The sequence below is a fragment of the Aquila chrysaetos genome, chromosome 3 (assembly GCF_900496995.4).
Source record: "Aquila chrysaetos chrysaetos chromosome 3, bAquChr1.4, whole genome shotgun sequence".
NCBI lineage: Eukaryota > Metazoa > Chordata > Aves > Accipitriformes > Accipitridae > Aquila > Aquila chrysaetos.
In genome coordinates this window covers 56,379,294-56,395,783 of record NC_044006.1, presented here as the reverse complement: position 1 = coordinate 56,395,783, position 16,490 = coordinate 56,379,294, and the positions used below count along the sequence as shown (strand labels likewise).

Below are 16,490 nucleotides of genomic sequence, written 5' to 3'. Positions count from 1 at the left end.
GCTTTTTTATCTTAATAATAAAACCCTTTTAGAATCAGTGAATATGTGCTGTAAGCTCCTGGATGCCAGTGGAAATATATATATTGTCCCAGCTCTTTAAAACGGAACAGTGGAGAAGAGGACTCTCTGGGTTACAGGAGAGCCATGAAATGATATTCTGATGGCCTTCTGGACTGATTCCATTGGAGGAGTGAGTCCCCAAGGCTTCTTTAAAGCAGGAAATGCTAAAATAGGCTTCTTGAGAGGAAAACAAAGCTTTCTGGGCTGTAAACCCAGCTGCAGCAAATCCCAGAGCTTCACTTTGAGTCTTTAAAAAAATTAATCTGTGGGAATATTGTCTGTATTCAAGTAGAGTTTGTTTCATGGAAGCCTTGTATCGGTGCAAGCAGATGTGGCAGCTGCCTTGCAGAGCTGCTGCAGCCGGGAGCTCCTGTCCCCCAGGACATGCTGCTGGGATGTCTCCGCTGCTTGTGGTGCTGTGCCAGTGCTGGCAAAGATGAGTTCTGGCAGTCCGTAGTGTCTTTGTAAGTCACAAGAGGAGCAAAATTGGATGCATAGGGCAAGCAGAGGTGTTGTTCTACCTTGTAAAGACCTGTAAGTGGTGGTTTTCTGGGTGACCTGGTGAGCTTAGACACCTCTGAGCAAGAGTGATTCCATTGAGTAGACAGCAGTGGAAAGGCAGCAATGTTCTTGCATTGTAATTGGTGTTTTTACCCTAAGTGCAGCTTCTGTTACATGTATAAGAAGGTCCTCACAGCTTCTGACAGTGAGTGCCCGTGTTTCTCATGGGGCCTCAGAACTAGCATTAATGGATGATGCTTCAATTTTTCTCCTTACCAAATGCTTCCCTGTAACTTCCTAATAATTTGTCAGTCTATGCAATTTCTTTCTGAGCTGATGGTAATTTTTCTTTTCATTTCTGACTCTGATCTTCATCTTTTCAATGTCTTTAGGCTAGAATTTGCTTTTTCTATATTTTTTCTCCTGGATAAAGATAGCCTAAGTAACCCTTCATGCCCTGTTATCCTATTAATTTTTGGACTTTTTCCATAAGTCCCAGCATCTAAGGGTTATTTATTGTTTAGCCTTAAGGAGTAAAACTAGATGAGTGATTCAACATCAGCATAGGCTATTTTGGTCCTGTGCTTTTATCCCATCCTCCCTTTACACGCACTCCCTGTCTTGCCCTGTACTGGTAGTGACACTTGTCTGACCCCATGATGAGCCAATTTAGGTAGCAGCTTCAGCAAGAAAGTAGTTCCTTTTTCTCTGGCTGCAGTTCCAAGGCTGCTAATACAACATACCAGCAGGCAGCTGCCAAAATAAGAAGGCCTTGTTCCCAGTTTCTCTGCTTCCATCACTCCTTGCTTATACTGGCTGTGGCATTTGTTGGAATCTTTCCTGATCTAGTTTAACACACTAAAGAAGAAGAAAATACATATGCTTATTTTTTTCCTTCTGGGTTATTTTTTTGCCATGGCAGTAAATTAAAGTGGCCTATGGAGGCATTTGATAAGTGCAAAAGCTGGGAAGAACAAAACAGAAGTCAAGTAAGTACCAGCAGTGGCACAAGGGAGAGGGCGGATTTGGAGTTGGACTGGAAGGAGGAAGAATGTACTGCACCAGGTCAGATCAGCTACAGCTGCAGTGAAACTACTTTCGCTCTTCTCCCACTTCTGCCCATTCATTCCTGCTCTCTTGAGTTGTGCAAGGGCTCAGTAAAATCAGTTTAGTCACAATCATCTAGTTCCTTTAAGAGTTTGCTAAGTCTGGAGAATTAAGATTGTATATGTTGTCACAAGTGCAAACTTGAGCCAAAGACTAGTTCTAATGCAATTTTCCTCTTAAAAGTTTCAGTTCTTTTTCCACGTGGAAATGGGACATGATTTTACTCGGGGGTAGATAAACAAGTTAACTTTAGCAGTTGCAGTACTTTTATGAAGCAAACAAAAAGTGGGATCTGTTTTTTCAAATGTTTACCATAAAGCTATGGTACTAAAAGCATGTTGAACACAGAGAGAGAAAGAAGCTTTTGGCTTGTTGACCTCTGCTGCTGCAAGCTGCCACAGCCTTTTTTATATTCCTTTTTATCAATTCTCATGCTCCATTTAAAAACAAGAGACATTTCTTGCCATCCCAACTCTTGTAAAACGGTTCAAAATACACACTTCTAAGTTTCAGCTAAAATAAACTCATGATCATTTGGTTTTGGGCCAATGCTAAGCCATTTTTGCTAAAATAATACAAGGTAGATCTTTTCTGGAGACGTGAGTTTGTAGTCATGGCATCCATATCATCTCTTCTTCCCATTCCCCCAGCCCTCCTCATAAGTCAGAGTTAGTGTTTTTTAAAAGCCCACATTAGGATCCAAGCACAAATGGGAGAAGTATTAACATTGAACCTATAAGGGAAGAAATGTCTCCGTTCTTTTGACTTCCATGTTCTGAAGTATTTCACATATGGACAAATTTAAATCTCTTGAAAGGGTTTAAAAGGAGCAGAAAGCTCTTTGGTTACATGTACCAATGTAACCAAAGTGCTAGTTGATGTAAAACAACAGATTGTTTTATTTAAGAGATAAGTTGAAGGAAATCTTACATCTGTAAATATCGGTCTGTGGTCTTAGATGATTGAACTGAGCTTTGGGGACTTTATAAGATAAATGAAAGAAAAGGCCTAAGAAGTGTAATGTTTCATCTTGGCTTGCAAGAGTCACATTTCAAAACATTTTTGTAGTTTAAAACACCAAATACAAGAGGTTTTTTGTATTATTTTGGACTTTTGCACTTGAGGTGATTTCTAGTAACTTCAAGTTTTTTATGGTCAAATATTTAAGTTTGAAACCAGTGTACTTTTGAAAGTTTCTGAAAAGAAAAGTTCATTAGGACATCACTATTAGGAAGAGATGTTTAATAGGTCATGCTAATTAAATGAGGATAGTACTGTTACAAATTACAAAAATAAAATAGGTCATGGAGTTCTAAAAGCAATCTATTATATATGCACCATGCACATTATTATTAACACATGCATCATTTGAATGTTTTAGAGACTGTTTCTAAATATACATACATATATATTCTAGTGTTTGATGTTGTTGCCTTTTTTAGATATTCAGAAGATTATTATCTTCACATAGTCACAAAACTGCAGAACTGCACCTGGATAAGGAGACCAGAAGAATCTACGAAGTTCAGGTAATTTTCATTGTCTCATTTACAAAAACTGTTTACCCTCAATTTGTCTAACAAGCCATAAGTTTAAATCTTCCCTTTTGAAAATATAATTTTGTATTACTTTTAGACTGCATTCATAGCTATACATTTCTATTAATCTTTTGATGCTGGGACTCCTCCTCTTTATTTGAATTCAACTGCGCAAACTGAGTAGGATAAAAGAACTACACAAATGAAGTCATTTCACCTGTATCCACTATAATGAATAGTTAACTAACTTAAGTAGAATGGATTAAAGTATTCCTGACGCAAAACCTACAGTATTAAAAAAAAAAAAATCAGTAATATGATTTTGTCCATCTGATCTGGCACTCATAAAAGACTGTGTAATGAAGCAGTGTCTTTCTTACCCCAAGACTATTGCTTCTGTTACAGAAGTGCCCAAGGCACTCATTAGGTTTGATGCTGCATGTCATGGCCCCTGAGCGTGTAAGCACGTGATTACATCTGTCCTTGTTCGGGATGGCACATAAGTACATGCTCAGTAGGGACAGTGATCCCTGAAAAGCTTCCACTCTCATTTGGAAATGTATCACGCTGGTTTTAGAGAACAGCTTCACTGTGCCAACCCTATTTTCTCTGGGGCAAAATACTGTCTTGAATTACATTATTACATGGATCAGAATTAAAGATTCTCTCATAATCATTAAAAATAAATAAACTGACATACCTTCCAACTCTTTGGAGTTAACTAGCCTTGAAAACTTAATATCTACATGCTCAACATGATACCCTTGGAAGAAGTAGTAGGGGGGTGGGGGGAGGTAAAGCTTTTTGTGCAACATTGCTGTGTTTGCTGTGTATCATAACTGACTAATGGTTTTTCCCAAAGTTGAGGTAGAATACATAGAGTTAAGGTTTAAAAAACTTTCAATTAACTGAGGTAGGCTTTAGCTGTGCACAGAGATACCAGAGCATGATAAGGAGCTGTAGAAGCAGCCCATTCTGTTTCAGAACAGGCATATGTCTTATACAGAGTCTACAAGAGGTAAAGCTGCTCTCATCTGCTCATCACCCTGCTACATTTAGGCTTTTTGTTTTCCAACTTTATTTTAAAATTCTCTTCCTTCTGAATAGACCAGCCACCACTTACCAGCAATTTGCCCCTTCTTCTGCTGTGCTAGGTGTGTGAGTCAGTGGCAGAGTAACCACTCCTTGTTCCAGCTTCATTTATTGCTTCTGCAATCTCCCTTCCACTGGGCCAACTTCTTCTACATCTTCTAGGCCTATGGGAATCCAACAAGACACCATCTATCTCTTCATGTGAGGCTGTTGGACTTTAAGTACAAGATTCCTACTGTTCCTCTTGCTGTCTTTGCCTTCCAGCAAGGAGTGTGGGTCATAAGTAGCTGAGGTTTGTTATACAACCAATGATCAGACTGGAAATATTCAAAAGTGGAAACTGTGGGGTGCACTAAGCCACCTAGAAAATGTGGACTGTATGTACATTGAGGTGAACTTACTAGCTTTAACTTAGCTCAAATACCAAGTGAAAAAATCCTTTGAAAGCCATGGTTCAGCACAGGCTGGATAAACTCTTGTTACTTAGTCAACATTCAAGGGCTGTGCTGTTATGGTTTCATTGCTTTTTAATATCCAAACTAGCTAGGGTATTAGCTAGTTCATATGCACACAACTCATGCTGCAATTCTGATGACAGTACTGTGTATTCTTCTGTCCCTATGAAATCTGATCTGCTTTGATATCATCCAAAAATTCTGTTGATATGACCAAGGACTGGTACTTTGGTTTAGGGCATTGCAGATGATTCTTTTACAAAAGATGTGTGCTTTTGCATAAGTCTTTTCTTTCTTTTTCCATTCTCTCCAACTCCTCTTCTCTCTGTTGTTCTATGGAAATATGATATTAAAATTTTACAGTTGTCCTTGCTCCCAGACCATACTGGAGACTTTCAAGGCTCTTAGCAGTTGGTCAATAGAGGCTTTAAAAAAAAAAAAGATTAAAAGAAGGGAAAAACAAATTCAGTGTAAAATTTACTGACTAAATCTGTGTACAGTCCATGCTTACAACACTCCCAAACTTATTTATCAGACTTAAGCACAAGAGCTTGGAACTAGCTTTGCAAGGACACTCTAGCTGAGAAATGATGCATTGACAGAGCTCTATGGGGAACAAAGCTTCTAGAAATGCGGTGAAATAAATGAATTAATAATCCCTTGGCAGTACATCTCTTCCTTTTTCTAACTTTGCCTAGTGTCAGTAATGCATAATAATTGTGTAATACAAATATTATTCATTTCTAAAAAATCTCATTAAGTAGGTAGATAAACACACCCATTTTGCAGAAGAGGAAATTAATCTCAGATGGGCTGTGCAGCAGGAATTGGGTAATACAGCTAGCCACCTTCAGGACGAGAGCTTGAAGCTGCCTGTGTTGTATTATTCACCTGCCAGTGCCACCAGAAGTCTGCCTGCTGACTAGACTGCAGAGAAGCTGCTTGACTTCTTTCCCTGTTTGCCCATCTGTTAAATGGGGTGAACACTTAACATGCTTTTCAGGTGTGGTGTCAATTGTATGACATCTCTTTATTATCCTGAAGTTCTGAAGAACAGGCATGCGTATTTATAAGGGATTTAATGTCTTATGCTTCAGGGCATAAACTAACCTCTAATTAATAAGGTTCAAAAGTAGCTTCCCATGGGGTAGTGAATTTTTCAGAGAAGCTTTCTTGTGTTTTCCTTTGCAGCTTTTGCTGTTGGCTACCATCATACTGGTAGTGGAGTAAAGGAATATGTGATCTGAGCCAGTAACTCTTATGTTCCTAGAAGGCAGCACTGTGTGCCAATGAGTACACATCAATTCTCTTTGTAAGCTGCACTCCCAGCAGATCCAGTCCAAATAAAAGAATATGAATTAGAAGTGCAATGCAGGAAAGAAATACTTGTCTTTGTATTTGGCAAAAGGGTTACAGGTGACAGCCATGCATGGCACAAACCACAGTATTTTTGCCAACCCATTGTACAAAAAGCAGAATGCAGGATTCCAGGCTGGCCCTCTACTACCTAGCTCAGCTTTGCCATGCAGCTGTGCAAACTGTGTCCGTTTGTTGTCGGAGAACTGCCCTTTTCCTTTTCCAGATGGCTTCCTCTAAAGCTGTTCTGCTCTGCAGGCTCCCATGCGCTTGGCTAGATTGCTGTCTGGCAGTGGTCAGAGGTTCTTGACAGCTACGTGATATTTACCCATGCGTTTCTCAAAATCAAGAAGAATCATGAGGCAAGTACAAGCCATGATGTTCTCTTTAATACCTCCCATATCTACAGTCACTCTTCTCTGGCAGATTTTTGTCCAGCCTCTGTTGGGGAACCAGTCTCCTGGCCCTTCACTTATTTCAGTACTTGTAATGCTGACATCAGCTCTGCGAGATTCAGGCTGCCCTCAGAGGAGCAAGTGCAAGCACTTGGTTCATTACTTTTGCAATCTAGTTAAGATTTGTTGTGCCCCACAGTAGTGTTTATCAGCCATTGCTAAAGAGGTTTTATCTACCTTCACAACAGAAGCTAGCAAAGGGGATGTACCTATACCAGAAGTGGTCTAAACGGCATCCTACTAACAGTGATTTAGGGAAAGTCTTCTCCAATGTTTACTGCTACTGACATATAGTAAACTATTAAGTTTTTTTTTTATTCAGACCTTTCCTTTATGAAATTCAGCTGTGCTTCTCTTGTTCTTTTTTTATTTCTCTTGTTCTTTATGGCTCTACAATCATCTAGCATCTCCACATTATCCCTTTGTTTCTAAGCCCACTTTCACTTTTCAGATTTACATCAGCTCTAACTTGTTTTAGACAAAGCAAGTCCTCAGGTTTCTTGGTTATAAGAGAGGATTGGTAGAAACCTGGAAAGGGGGGGGAAATAATCTCACAGCTGCCTGGAAGCATCATTCTTAAAGCTCCAGAAAAAAGCTGTGCTGGGTAGCTTCCTCAGCAAAGGCTCTTCTAGCTACAGTCAGTAGAGTCTCAGGTTCCCTAGGTAACCTGAATATTAATTATTATATTAGTATTCTTCAAAGGTTTTCCACTTAAAAGAAATGTTTCATTAGTGCAACAAATTACAGAGCCCAATTGGGTGCAAGCTGTAATTGTTTTTTACACCTCCACATCTCTTTGCTCTACAGACTTTTAAGCTTGATTTATTCTCATTTGGGCTATATACCCATGATGGCAAATAATCTGCAGGTTTTCCAAATAGTTGCAACTCCTGTTTTTGCTGGAAGCTAACAAATAGCTAAAAGAGCCCTCAAAATGACTGGGGGGAGGGAGGGAAGGATATGGAGAAAGGCTGAGCAGATGCTGTGTTTCAGAGAAGCCTCTGGGCATTGTATTTCTGGGCTATCTCGCTGAGCTTGGAGCCTGGCAAAGCAATGCAACAGTTCTTCAGGAGTGGTATCACACTGGAATAGCCCTATGTGAGCTGTAGATACTGGGCCCGCTACCCATGGAAATACCATTCCTGAAAAATCTTATTTGCATCTGATGATGAAGGGAGAAGGAGATTCCTAGCTGTAACATACAGTTTTAAACACCCTAACGTTACACTGCAGTTTAGCTGGCACACTGCTCCACCCCACCAAAATATTTTAAACTTTTTTTAAAAGAAAACATTGCTACTTTAAAAAAAAGAACCCTGGGTCTTGAAAAGAATAGTTAAAAGATCAACCCATTTTCCTAGTCCTGTAACTTCCCCTCCTGCTTTTTATTCCACTCGACCTCTATTACCCTTTTCCCATTTTAATATCTCTTCTGAAAAGTGTGTGTTAAACATTCCTGCAGATTATAAAACCACACTCCTTCTTGAAGAGATTAATTTGTAGTGCGCTACACTCTAACATATATAACAGTATTGTTTAACACATCTATGTGCTGCAATGAACCACAGTTGAAACACAAATAAAATACCCTGCAAGGTCAATTTATGCTTACATAAGCTCACACCGCCACATAATCAATAGCTTTCCTAACACTAAACAGATCAATAATTCCACTGTACTCGCTGAAATCTTCCATTCTGGTATACAAGAAAATACGCAGAACTCTGAGATTACGGTGTGATTTCAGAATACATTTGCTGCATAGGTTTAATAGATCGTATGTAAAATCAGTAGCATATACTCAGAGACATTTCTATTTCAGAAGAGAAAAAGGCAGGGTGGAGAGATGGTAATTGGTGACAATTTGGATAAATGGTTGAATCTTTTAATTGCTCTACAGACTATATAGTTTCCTAAAGGTTGGAGGATTCCTACAAGGGGAACCTAATTTTGGATCAGACTGAGTTAATTATGTCTTCTTTAAATAGTCTTTGGTTTGAAAATTTTATTACACTTTTTACATATTCAGCCTTGATTTCAGATTCAACCCTGTTGGCTTTCATAGTCTTAGAATTTATGATGTTACTTCATTTATAGACAGTTCAAGGGCGGTCAGTGTAAGCATTCCCCTTCAACACATTCTGTTTCAGATATCAGATTTAACCACTCTTTTCTAAAAGATTGGAATATGTCATAATATGCCTCACTGCACTTTGATGCTATTGACTGGGATTGACAAGAGCCTGGAGAAACCCGTATCATTGTCTAGAGCCCCCAGTGCAGTACAATAAGATAATTGTTTGTTCCTTATAAAATATTACAGCAGTGGACATAGATAAAAGGTAGTCTCGCTCTTTGTAGTTGCACCCTTGAAATTTTGCTCTTACATAGTCGAATTTTTTGTGGGTTCTTCTCTGTACTTTCATGACAGTCTCTTCAGTATGAAACCTCAAAGTCTTTGTTGTCTTCACATGTACAATACAGTAGCTCACATGAACTAATGATTACAAATACCCAAGCTAGGTGAACTATTAAAACAAGCTATTAGACAAGCATAGACTTTCTGGTTATTAGTAATCCACAGACTTTTGTTACTTGGAATACTGTGCCCTTTATTCAAATGATATTACAAACTGTGCTGTGAAATAAACTTAGCATCAGGCTTACACGAGTAACAGCTTTAGGTATTTGCTAGTCTTACTTTGTGTTTGGTTATCTCTTTTATGTGGTGTTTATGTGTGTTGGGTAACTGAAGATCCACAAAGAGATATGTCTGTCAGCGTTGCTGGTGTGGATAATGTGTAAGTGCTTTATAACAGGACTGGTATGATATTCGTTCTGTAAACAAACATTCACTTGTACAGATGTTTGTAAAAGGTGACTTAGAATCAAATGGACTTAGGCTGTTACTGAAAGAAGTTTGGCCAGGTATCTACTAAAAATCTCCAGTTGTTGAAATTCTGCACCTTGCCTAGGCAACCTGTTTCAGTGCTTCCTCATACTGAACTTAAGCGTTCTTTAGTGCAAATTAAGATGATTTTCCTCACCCTCCCCACTGTGGCCTTAGAAGACAGTTGAGTATCTACTATTTAGAACAATGTTTTGCATATTTTGATACTTCTGCAGTGTCCATCCCCATCCACTTTTCCCCTCCTCCCACCTCAATTTAGTCTAATGTATAATGACAGTGAAATATTTCACTGTCCTCGGCAATGAAGAATGCCCTCTGGCCCCAGGTCTACAGGCACTGGCATCACACTGAAGTGTAGTCTACACAAAAGAAATCCTATAAAGTTCACACAGTTTTGTCAGATTCTGCAGGCTCATGTTCCCCTGGGGGTACTGCAACCCCTTGAGGATCACGGTTAACTGTGTGGTCCAGTTAACCACAGTGGTCCAGCTCTAGGCTGGAGCAGACAATTCTAGTGGTATACTCTCTTTCCTGTGTCCCAAAGTATGAGGCTGTGTAAAGTTTCGGTGCAGAAGCAAGTGCCTTTTCACACCAGACATATATCTGAATAAAATATTTTTAAATATAACATTTAAATAAAATTACTTTAGCTAAGCATTTGTAATGAAGGAAGGTGTTCTGAATAAGAACCATCCTACTTACTGCAGGAGGATGAATGAAAGGTCTTCTTGGTGCTTGTATCAGTAGTTTGGAGGAGTGGGGAGTTTTTAAACTCTGCAGAACCTCTTTGCATAAAGACAAATTTCACCCTTATTATAGATTCTTCCCATTCCACACAGGATAAGTGCCAGCTTTTGGACCAGCTGAGAAACTCTGCTTGCCCTTGACTAACTGTTGACTGCTTTAGCTCTTATGGCTGGTTCAAATGGAGTTGTTAGAATGAAGATGTTGAGACATTTGCAGTCTTTTCAGGATGTGTGCACACTGTGTCTTGTCAGCGGGCACATGCAGCCTGTACGCAAGTGCTGAACCAGCTAAAATGCATATATTCATATTAGTGCAGAACCAAGCTGAGCTAATTAATTTTGCTGCTAGAAGGGATACAATAGTTCAGGCTGAGCTTCTTGGCTACAGAGCTAATACAGGAGCTGCAAAGAGACTACATCAGTTTACTTAGATCCTGCAGGTACTTACTGACTTTCACGAAATATAGTGTACTATCCATATTAAGTGTTTGCATTATGCAGATGGAGTTTGGAAACATGTACAAGCAAAGCAGTAGTCCTCTATTACTGCCCACAGTTCAGTGGGGACTAGCTGCATAGAAGTTGGAAACACCATTATTCCTTTGGCTTGTCTCAATACTTTGATAACTTGCTTCAGAAACCAAGATTTTCTTAAGTTCTCAGCAGCCACAAACCAGAAGAAATTATCTGGATGCCATGTGGACTCAGAATTCCATCCCAGCTGACCTCAATACAAAAATGGGCTCAGCATCCTTGGTCCACAAAGGACAAAATTCAGCAACAGCGTCTGCTTAGCAACAAAAAATGTTCTCCAGTGCAACAATGACTCTGTGTTGTCTGTGAAGTTTTGTTCGTATTGGACAAATGCAGCACACCATTCCGGTTAGGTTATTGATTAAGACTATCATGACTGTACTTATTCAGTTTTATGAGGTATGTATTACCAGTCCTAATGGTGTAGTCTTTTTCAAGGTACTGATTTTGTTCCTTACTTGTTACAAGTGAAATTTCCAGATAATGCAATCAACTCCCTTTCTGCTTATCTTGGCATAAGGAATATCTCTGGTTGATGTTATGCCTCAGGATTTAAAAATAGCTCTTAGGTCTCACTCCGCTTCCAGCTGCTTGCAGGAGAAATGTTGGGGAGAGGGCTTCCTCCAAAATAAGAAACTGGCAGTAACAACCTGTACTCTAGAGGAGGTACTTTCCAAATCTAGAGCCCTGCAAAACTTGGGTACTTTGACTCCAGGTTCCTTCACTCTGGACTTCTAATGCTGTGACTGGATCATAAAAACATTTTGTTCTAGGGCAACCCCCAAGTCTAGCAGCTCTGTTAACAAGTGGAACTTAAACCTTCTTACTGTAAGCTACATCCATGTTCTTACATGTATCTGAGGTGGATGCTCAGCCTGTAGAGCAACATCCCATCTTCCAAGAGCTGCCCCCATATCTCAGCATTTTCTCCTATTCAGAACAGACAATGTGGTTCACTTTCTACCCTTCCAAAGAAAATGCAGAGTTTGGCTTTAAGGTAGTACTGTTTGGTGCTGTTAAGATTCTGACCCTTGGCTCTTATCCCACCATCTAGTTAGGAACTTCTTTGTAAGGTGGGTTTAAACAATTTCTCTCTCTCCAGGTGGCATGATACACGAGCTAAAATGTTGTCTTGGCTTTGCAACACCTTACATATAGCACTTGTTAAAAGAATTGGCTTGTACGGTACATGTCTTAATCTCATGAAGTACATGCTCTTTAGAGTGTCATTACCTCATGACAGAGACCACATATGACATTAATACTATGATGACAATTGAACTGCCCAGTCTCTACCCCTTCCTCGTTGTTTGCTGTCAGTTGTAGAGGTACCATGAGTTACAGCTTGTATAAAATCCTTTATGAACAAATCACTAAATATATTGCCAGTGGGTATTGCTGTCTGCAGGTTACATGCATTCCCACTGGTGCTCTGTACATGGATGCTTGGGCACAGTGGGATTCTGTGTCATGATTTGATCTAAGTAAGAGTTTTCTATTGTTACCTCCAAATTTTTAGCACATATGCTCTTAGGTAACATAAGAATGTATATCATTAATCAGTATGTATTCTCTTGTTCTCACTGCGTTTCTGAACTAGCCTGGCTCTGTTCTACTTCCTCAGTGGATCCATAATATTAATTTAAACTATTACTTTCTTATTAATTCTGATACCTGTTTTTCTTCCAGACTGTTTCTGCTTTTATTGAAGCACTCATTCTTGTGGAATGAGTAATAAAAAGCAAAAATGCTTTTTACGTCACCTGTATTAATGAATGTTATCTATCATCAGTTTGCTTTTTCAGGTGCTGGTAGCCATCACACACAAAACAGCTGTTTTACTAAAGCTGGGCAAGAATATTCTGACATTGTTCCTTCTCCTCTGAACATCCTGTGGTTGACAGAGATAACGTTTAGGCCTGCTTCACTGCACTTTAAGAAAAAATTCAAGGAAATCAAAATTACTGGTTTTGTGATTCCTTATCTCCATGTGATTGGCAGGAAGCAGTGAGGGACTGCTGCTCCCTAAGGGACAGGGAGTGGGGTCCAAGCACAATAACCTGGCCAGCAGAGCAGGCTCCAGCCAGGAGTGGGGCAGCCTTAGTCCCGGGGATTGGGCACCTCCCTGGGGATGGGATAGGCACAGCTGGAGACCCGCCCTGCTGCAGTGTTGCTGGGGCAGGGACTGATGGCTCTGTGGGGCTGAAATGGGGTCCTGGGCTATGGGCAGGACGGAGGTGGCCCCGGGGGGCTGGGCAGGGGTACTGAGGCTTGGTGGTGCCCTCAGGGCCTGACGTTGTATCTGAATCCTCTTATTACTGCAGTCCATATTAAGGTTAGAAAGAGCTGGTTATAGGAAAAAGTGTACAAGAAAGAAAAGCAAGTGGACTCTAGTAAAGAGTGGTTCAGTAACATCCAGTGTTCCCAGACTTAAATCATCTGAGTCTCCTGCCTCATTGCTCCATTTGTATTTTTCCATATGTTTAAAATAGGACACTATATGCCCAGAGCAATTGTTTTTACCACGTGTGCACCTCCTGACCCACAAGAGCATAGTCTCAGTTCCATCCCCACCCTTGTACCTAGTGGTTTTCATTGATCACAGACCCCCCCGCCACCGCCTCTTAAGGCTTCAAGCAAGGCAGTGGGAATCACTGTGTTCAGGGAGTAGAGCTGAACATGGCTTGTGGAAATCTGAATCCGACTGTTTCCTCCCTCAGGAGTAATATTTCCCATTAATATTTCCTGGTAACTCTCCTAGTAAGATTATTTCAGATCTGTGCCATCCCAGCACTCAGTCATTCCCAGTGTTCCTCACACATCTGGAAGCTTTGTCTTTGAGGAGTTTCAGAGCTCAGTATTCAAAACAGGTTAATACATACCAGTAAGCCATCTGACAATTGAAATGGTACTCTTTCCTTTGGTATTTTGTGTATGAATCAAACAAACCTTCCCAACCTCCCCCCACCACCTTTTTGACCATTATTTCAAGAGAAGTGAGAAGTGTTCATTCTCTTCCCTGTCTTCCAGGAAGCATAATCCTTGGGTTCTTCCATGTGCTAGACTGCCTCATCTCCATCAGAAATAAAATTATATTATTATTAGAATATTTGCTCTGTGTACATTGTTGATAAAGTCAAATGAAGCAACTTCTCTTACATGTGTCGTACCCTATTAAAGTCAGCTTACTTTCAGCCAGAATTTGGCCTGTATTGTTTTAACTAGTTCCAATGGTTTGGTTTACCTCTCTCACTGAAAAAGCATGAAAAAAAACTTTTCTGTTCCTCTGGCTTTAACTGTACTTTTTTTTCTTCACAATTTCCCTGCAGTGTTAGGACAGGAATTACTATATTTTCCCTGCTGTGTTATCTTCTTCAAAATTCCAGGCAATTCTGTTACCAATGAATTTTCTTCTCTAAATGGTTAGTAGTTCTCTTAGTATCTCACCTAATCAGATAGCTATGTCCTAACGATTGATAGATAATGTCTGGCCATGAATATTTCAGCCTTAAGTCTGAAAATGGGATCCAGTGGCAGCAGAGAGAACATTGTTCCCTAAAGCAAAATGAATTACAGCGTTTCAGGTCTGATTTTAAATGGTCTGATGATGCTTTTCATTGCATTTCACTGTTAGTAATATAGGGTGTTTACACACATAATATTTTAGAAGTTTGGAGGTAACAGCAATTGTAAGATGGGCGATAGCCTTCACTCCTACATAAAGTTTGAGTGAATCCCTTGCACTCTTATCTATTTAAGGTCTTCTGCTAGGTATTTCGGGGAGCAGCTAGGCTATCTGTCTCTACCACAAAGATACCCGTCTTCTTTATTTGCGAGTTGTGATGTAATTTATTTAACATCTGTGATACTGTGCTCAGGAAGACTGTGCTGAACAGTTGCAGAAGTGAGTTATTAATTAATTGGCTTGTAATCATCTAGCTGTTCACTAAGTACTATAGCCAGTACTTCCCATCACCATTCCTTTCACCTCCTTGGTTCTTTCTTTCTTCAGCCTTCTAGTTTCTTACAATCACTTGTTCTACGTTGATTGAAATCACATTGTTAATTCTTTGGGGACTGAAGTCTCTCAGTGTTTCTATAATAATCTTAGCAATTAATAATAAGGAGAAGACCGATTACTACTTTTTCTGGATGGAAAAGGGAGACCAAGAGAAAAAAACAGTCGGTCCGATTAGTTTCTGAACATTTGCTGTGAAAATGGACTTGCTCTGCAAAGCAAGTCAAGGGAAATGACATTATAGAGGGTTCATATAGCCTTTTGTTGCTTAGTTAATTAGAACTGGTTTTCATTCATCTAGTTCTCTACCACTGCTTTTCTACTTATTTGCCTGTCTTTGAGCAGGTTTTGTTTGGGTTTTTTGCAGGTCAGAATTAGCTTCCTGCTGTGATGCAGTTCACAATTTTATTGCTTCTCAAAACAACAGCCCACTGGGAAGTAACATGAGTTACGAAGTGGACAGTAAAAAGACCATCCTCATTACAGAGGACATTTTTAAGATGCTGCCTGTGGTAAGAACCGTATCGTTACCTGTTATTATAATTGCAGTATCATATATATTTTGGGTTAGTCATAGAGCTGCTTTGTTTGATTCCTCTGGAAGAAACACTTCACCCTCTGTATGCACTTCTTCATCCACCTCGTAAGACCTTTTTTTTAGCCTTCCTCTGCAGTGGTGGAGGCATGGACAGGGTATCATAGATCAGTTTGTAGGTAGAGTTGCTACAGAACACAAGTTGCAGCCTGGCTTCGCAGCCAGCTGAATTCAGGAGTGAATACTCTGAGAACGTTTGCCTTGCTTTTCCCATTCCCATTTTCAGAGGCATTTCAGTCTGAACAGCATTTCATGTTCCTTCGTATTCCCATGCCATTTCTGGTGCAGGCTTGGGCATATAACTTATGAAAGCTATTTTGGTGGTAAACCTGATATAGAATGGAGTAGGAATAGAATGGAATAGAATGGAATAGAATATTTCAGTTGGAAGGGACCTACAATTATCATCTAGTCCAACTGACTGACCAGTTCAGAGCTGACCAAGTTAAAGCATGTTATTAAAGGGATTGTCCAAATGCCTCTTAAACACCGACAGGCTTGGGGCATTGACCACCTCTCTAGGAAGCCTGTTCCAGTGTTTGACCACCCTGTCAGTAAAGAAATGCTTCCTAATGTCCAGACTAAACCTCCCCTGGTGCAGCTTTGAACCATTCCCATGCATCCTATCACTGGATACCAGCAAGAAGGGATCCGCACCTCCCTCTCCACTTCCCCGCCTCAGGAAGCTGTAGAGAGTAATGAGGCTGCTCCTCAGCCTCCTTTTCTCCAAACTAGACAAGCCTGAAGTCCGTATGCACTCCTCACAGGGCATTCTTTCCAGCCCTTTCACCAGTTTTGTTGCCCACTGAGGTAGGGCCTTTGCAGCCAGAAACACAGGTTGAGCAAAGGAATCAGATATTGTAGCTCAGGACTTAAAATAGACATAGAAGCTCTGGAGACCAGACAAAGAGGGGCACAGAGGTGTACTTAATTTCTCGAAAATAAGAGCACATGGGAGCCCTCTTACCCATCTCTGGCATTCTTGATTTGTGAGATCTCAGCCACCATGAGTCTTGTCCTTTCTAATGCTGCTGTGAATCACTAAAAACTTCATTGCAATAGAGGTTACAGTGGTTCCAAATTTAAACCGAATGAAAGCAAAAAGTAGTATATTTTATGTGC

General features: G+C 40.1%; 1 protein-coding gene across 3 annotated transcripts in view; it reads left to right on the top strand.

The window, feature by feature from the left end:
- Window positions 1–16,490, top strand: part of ST8SIA6 (ST8 alpha-N-acetyl-neuraminide alpha-2,8-sialyltransferase 6) — a 47,948-nt gene that overhangs the window by 12,811 nt on the left and 18,647 nt on the right. For all 3 annotated transcript variants that reach the window (XM_030009558.2, XM_030009559.2, XM_041122623.1), the window contains 2 exons: window positions 3,111–3,197; window positions 15,141–15,285. In XM_030009558.2, coding sequence (XP_029865418.1) covers window positions 3,111–3,197; window positions 15,141–15,285 — 232 coding nt within the window. The remainder of the gene's footprint in view (window positions 1–3,110; window positions 3,198–15,140; window positions 15,286–16,490) is intronic.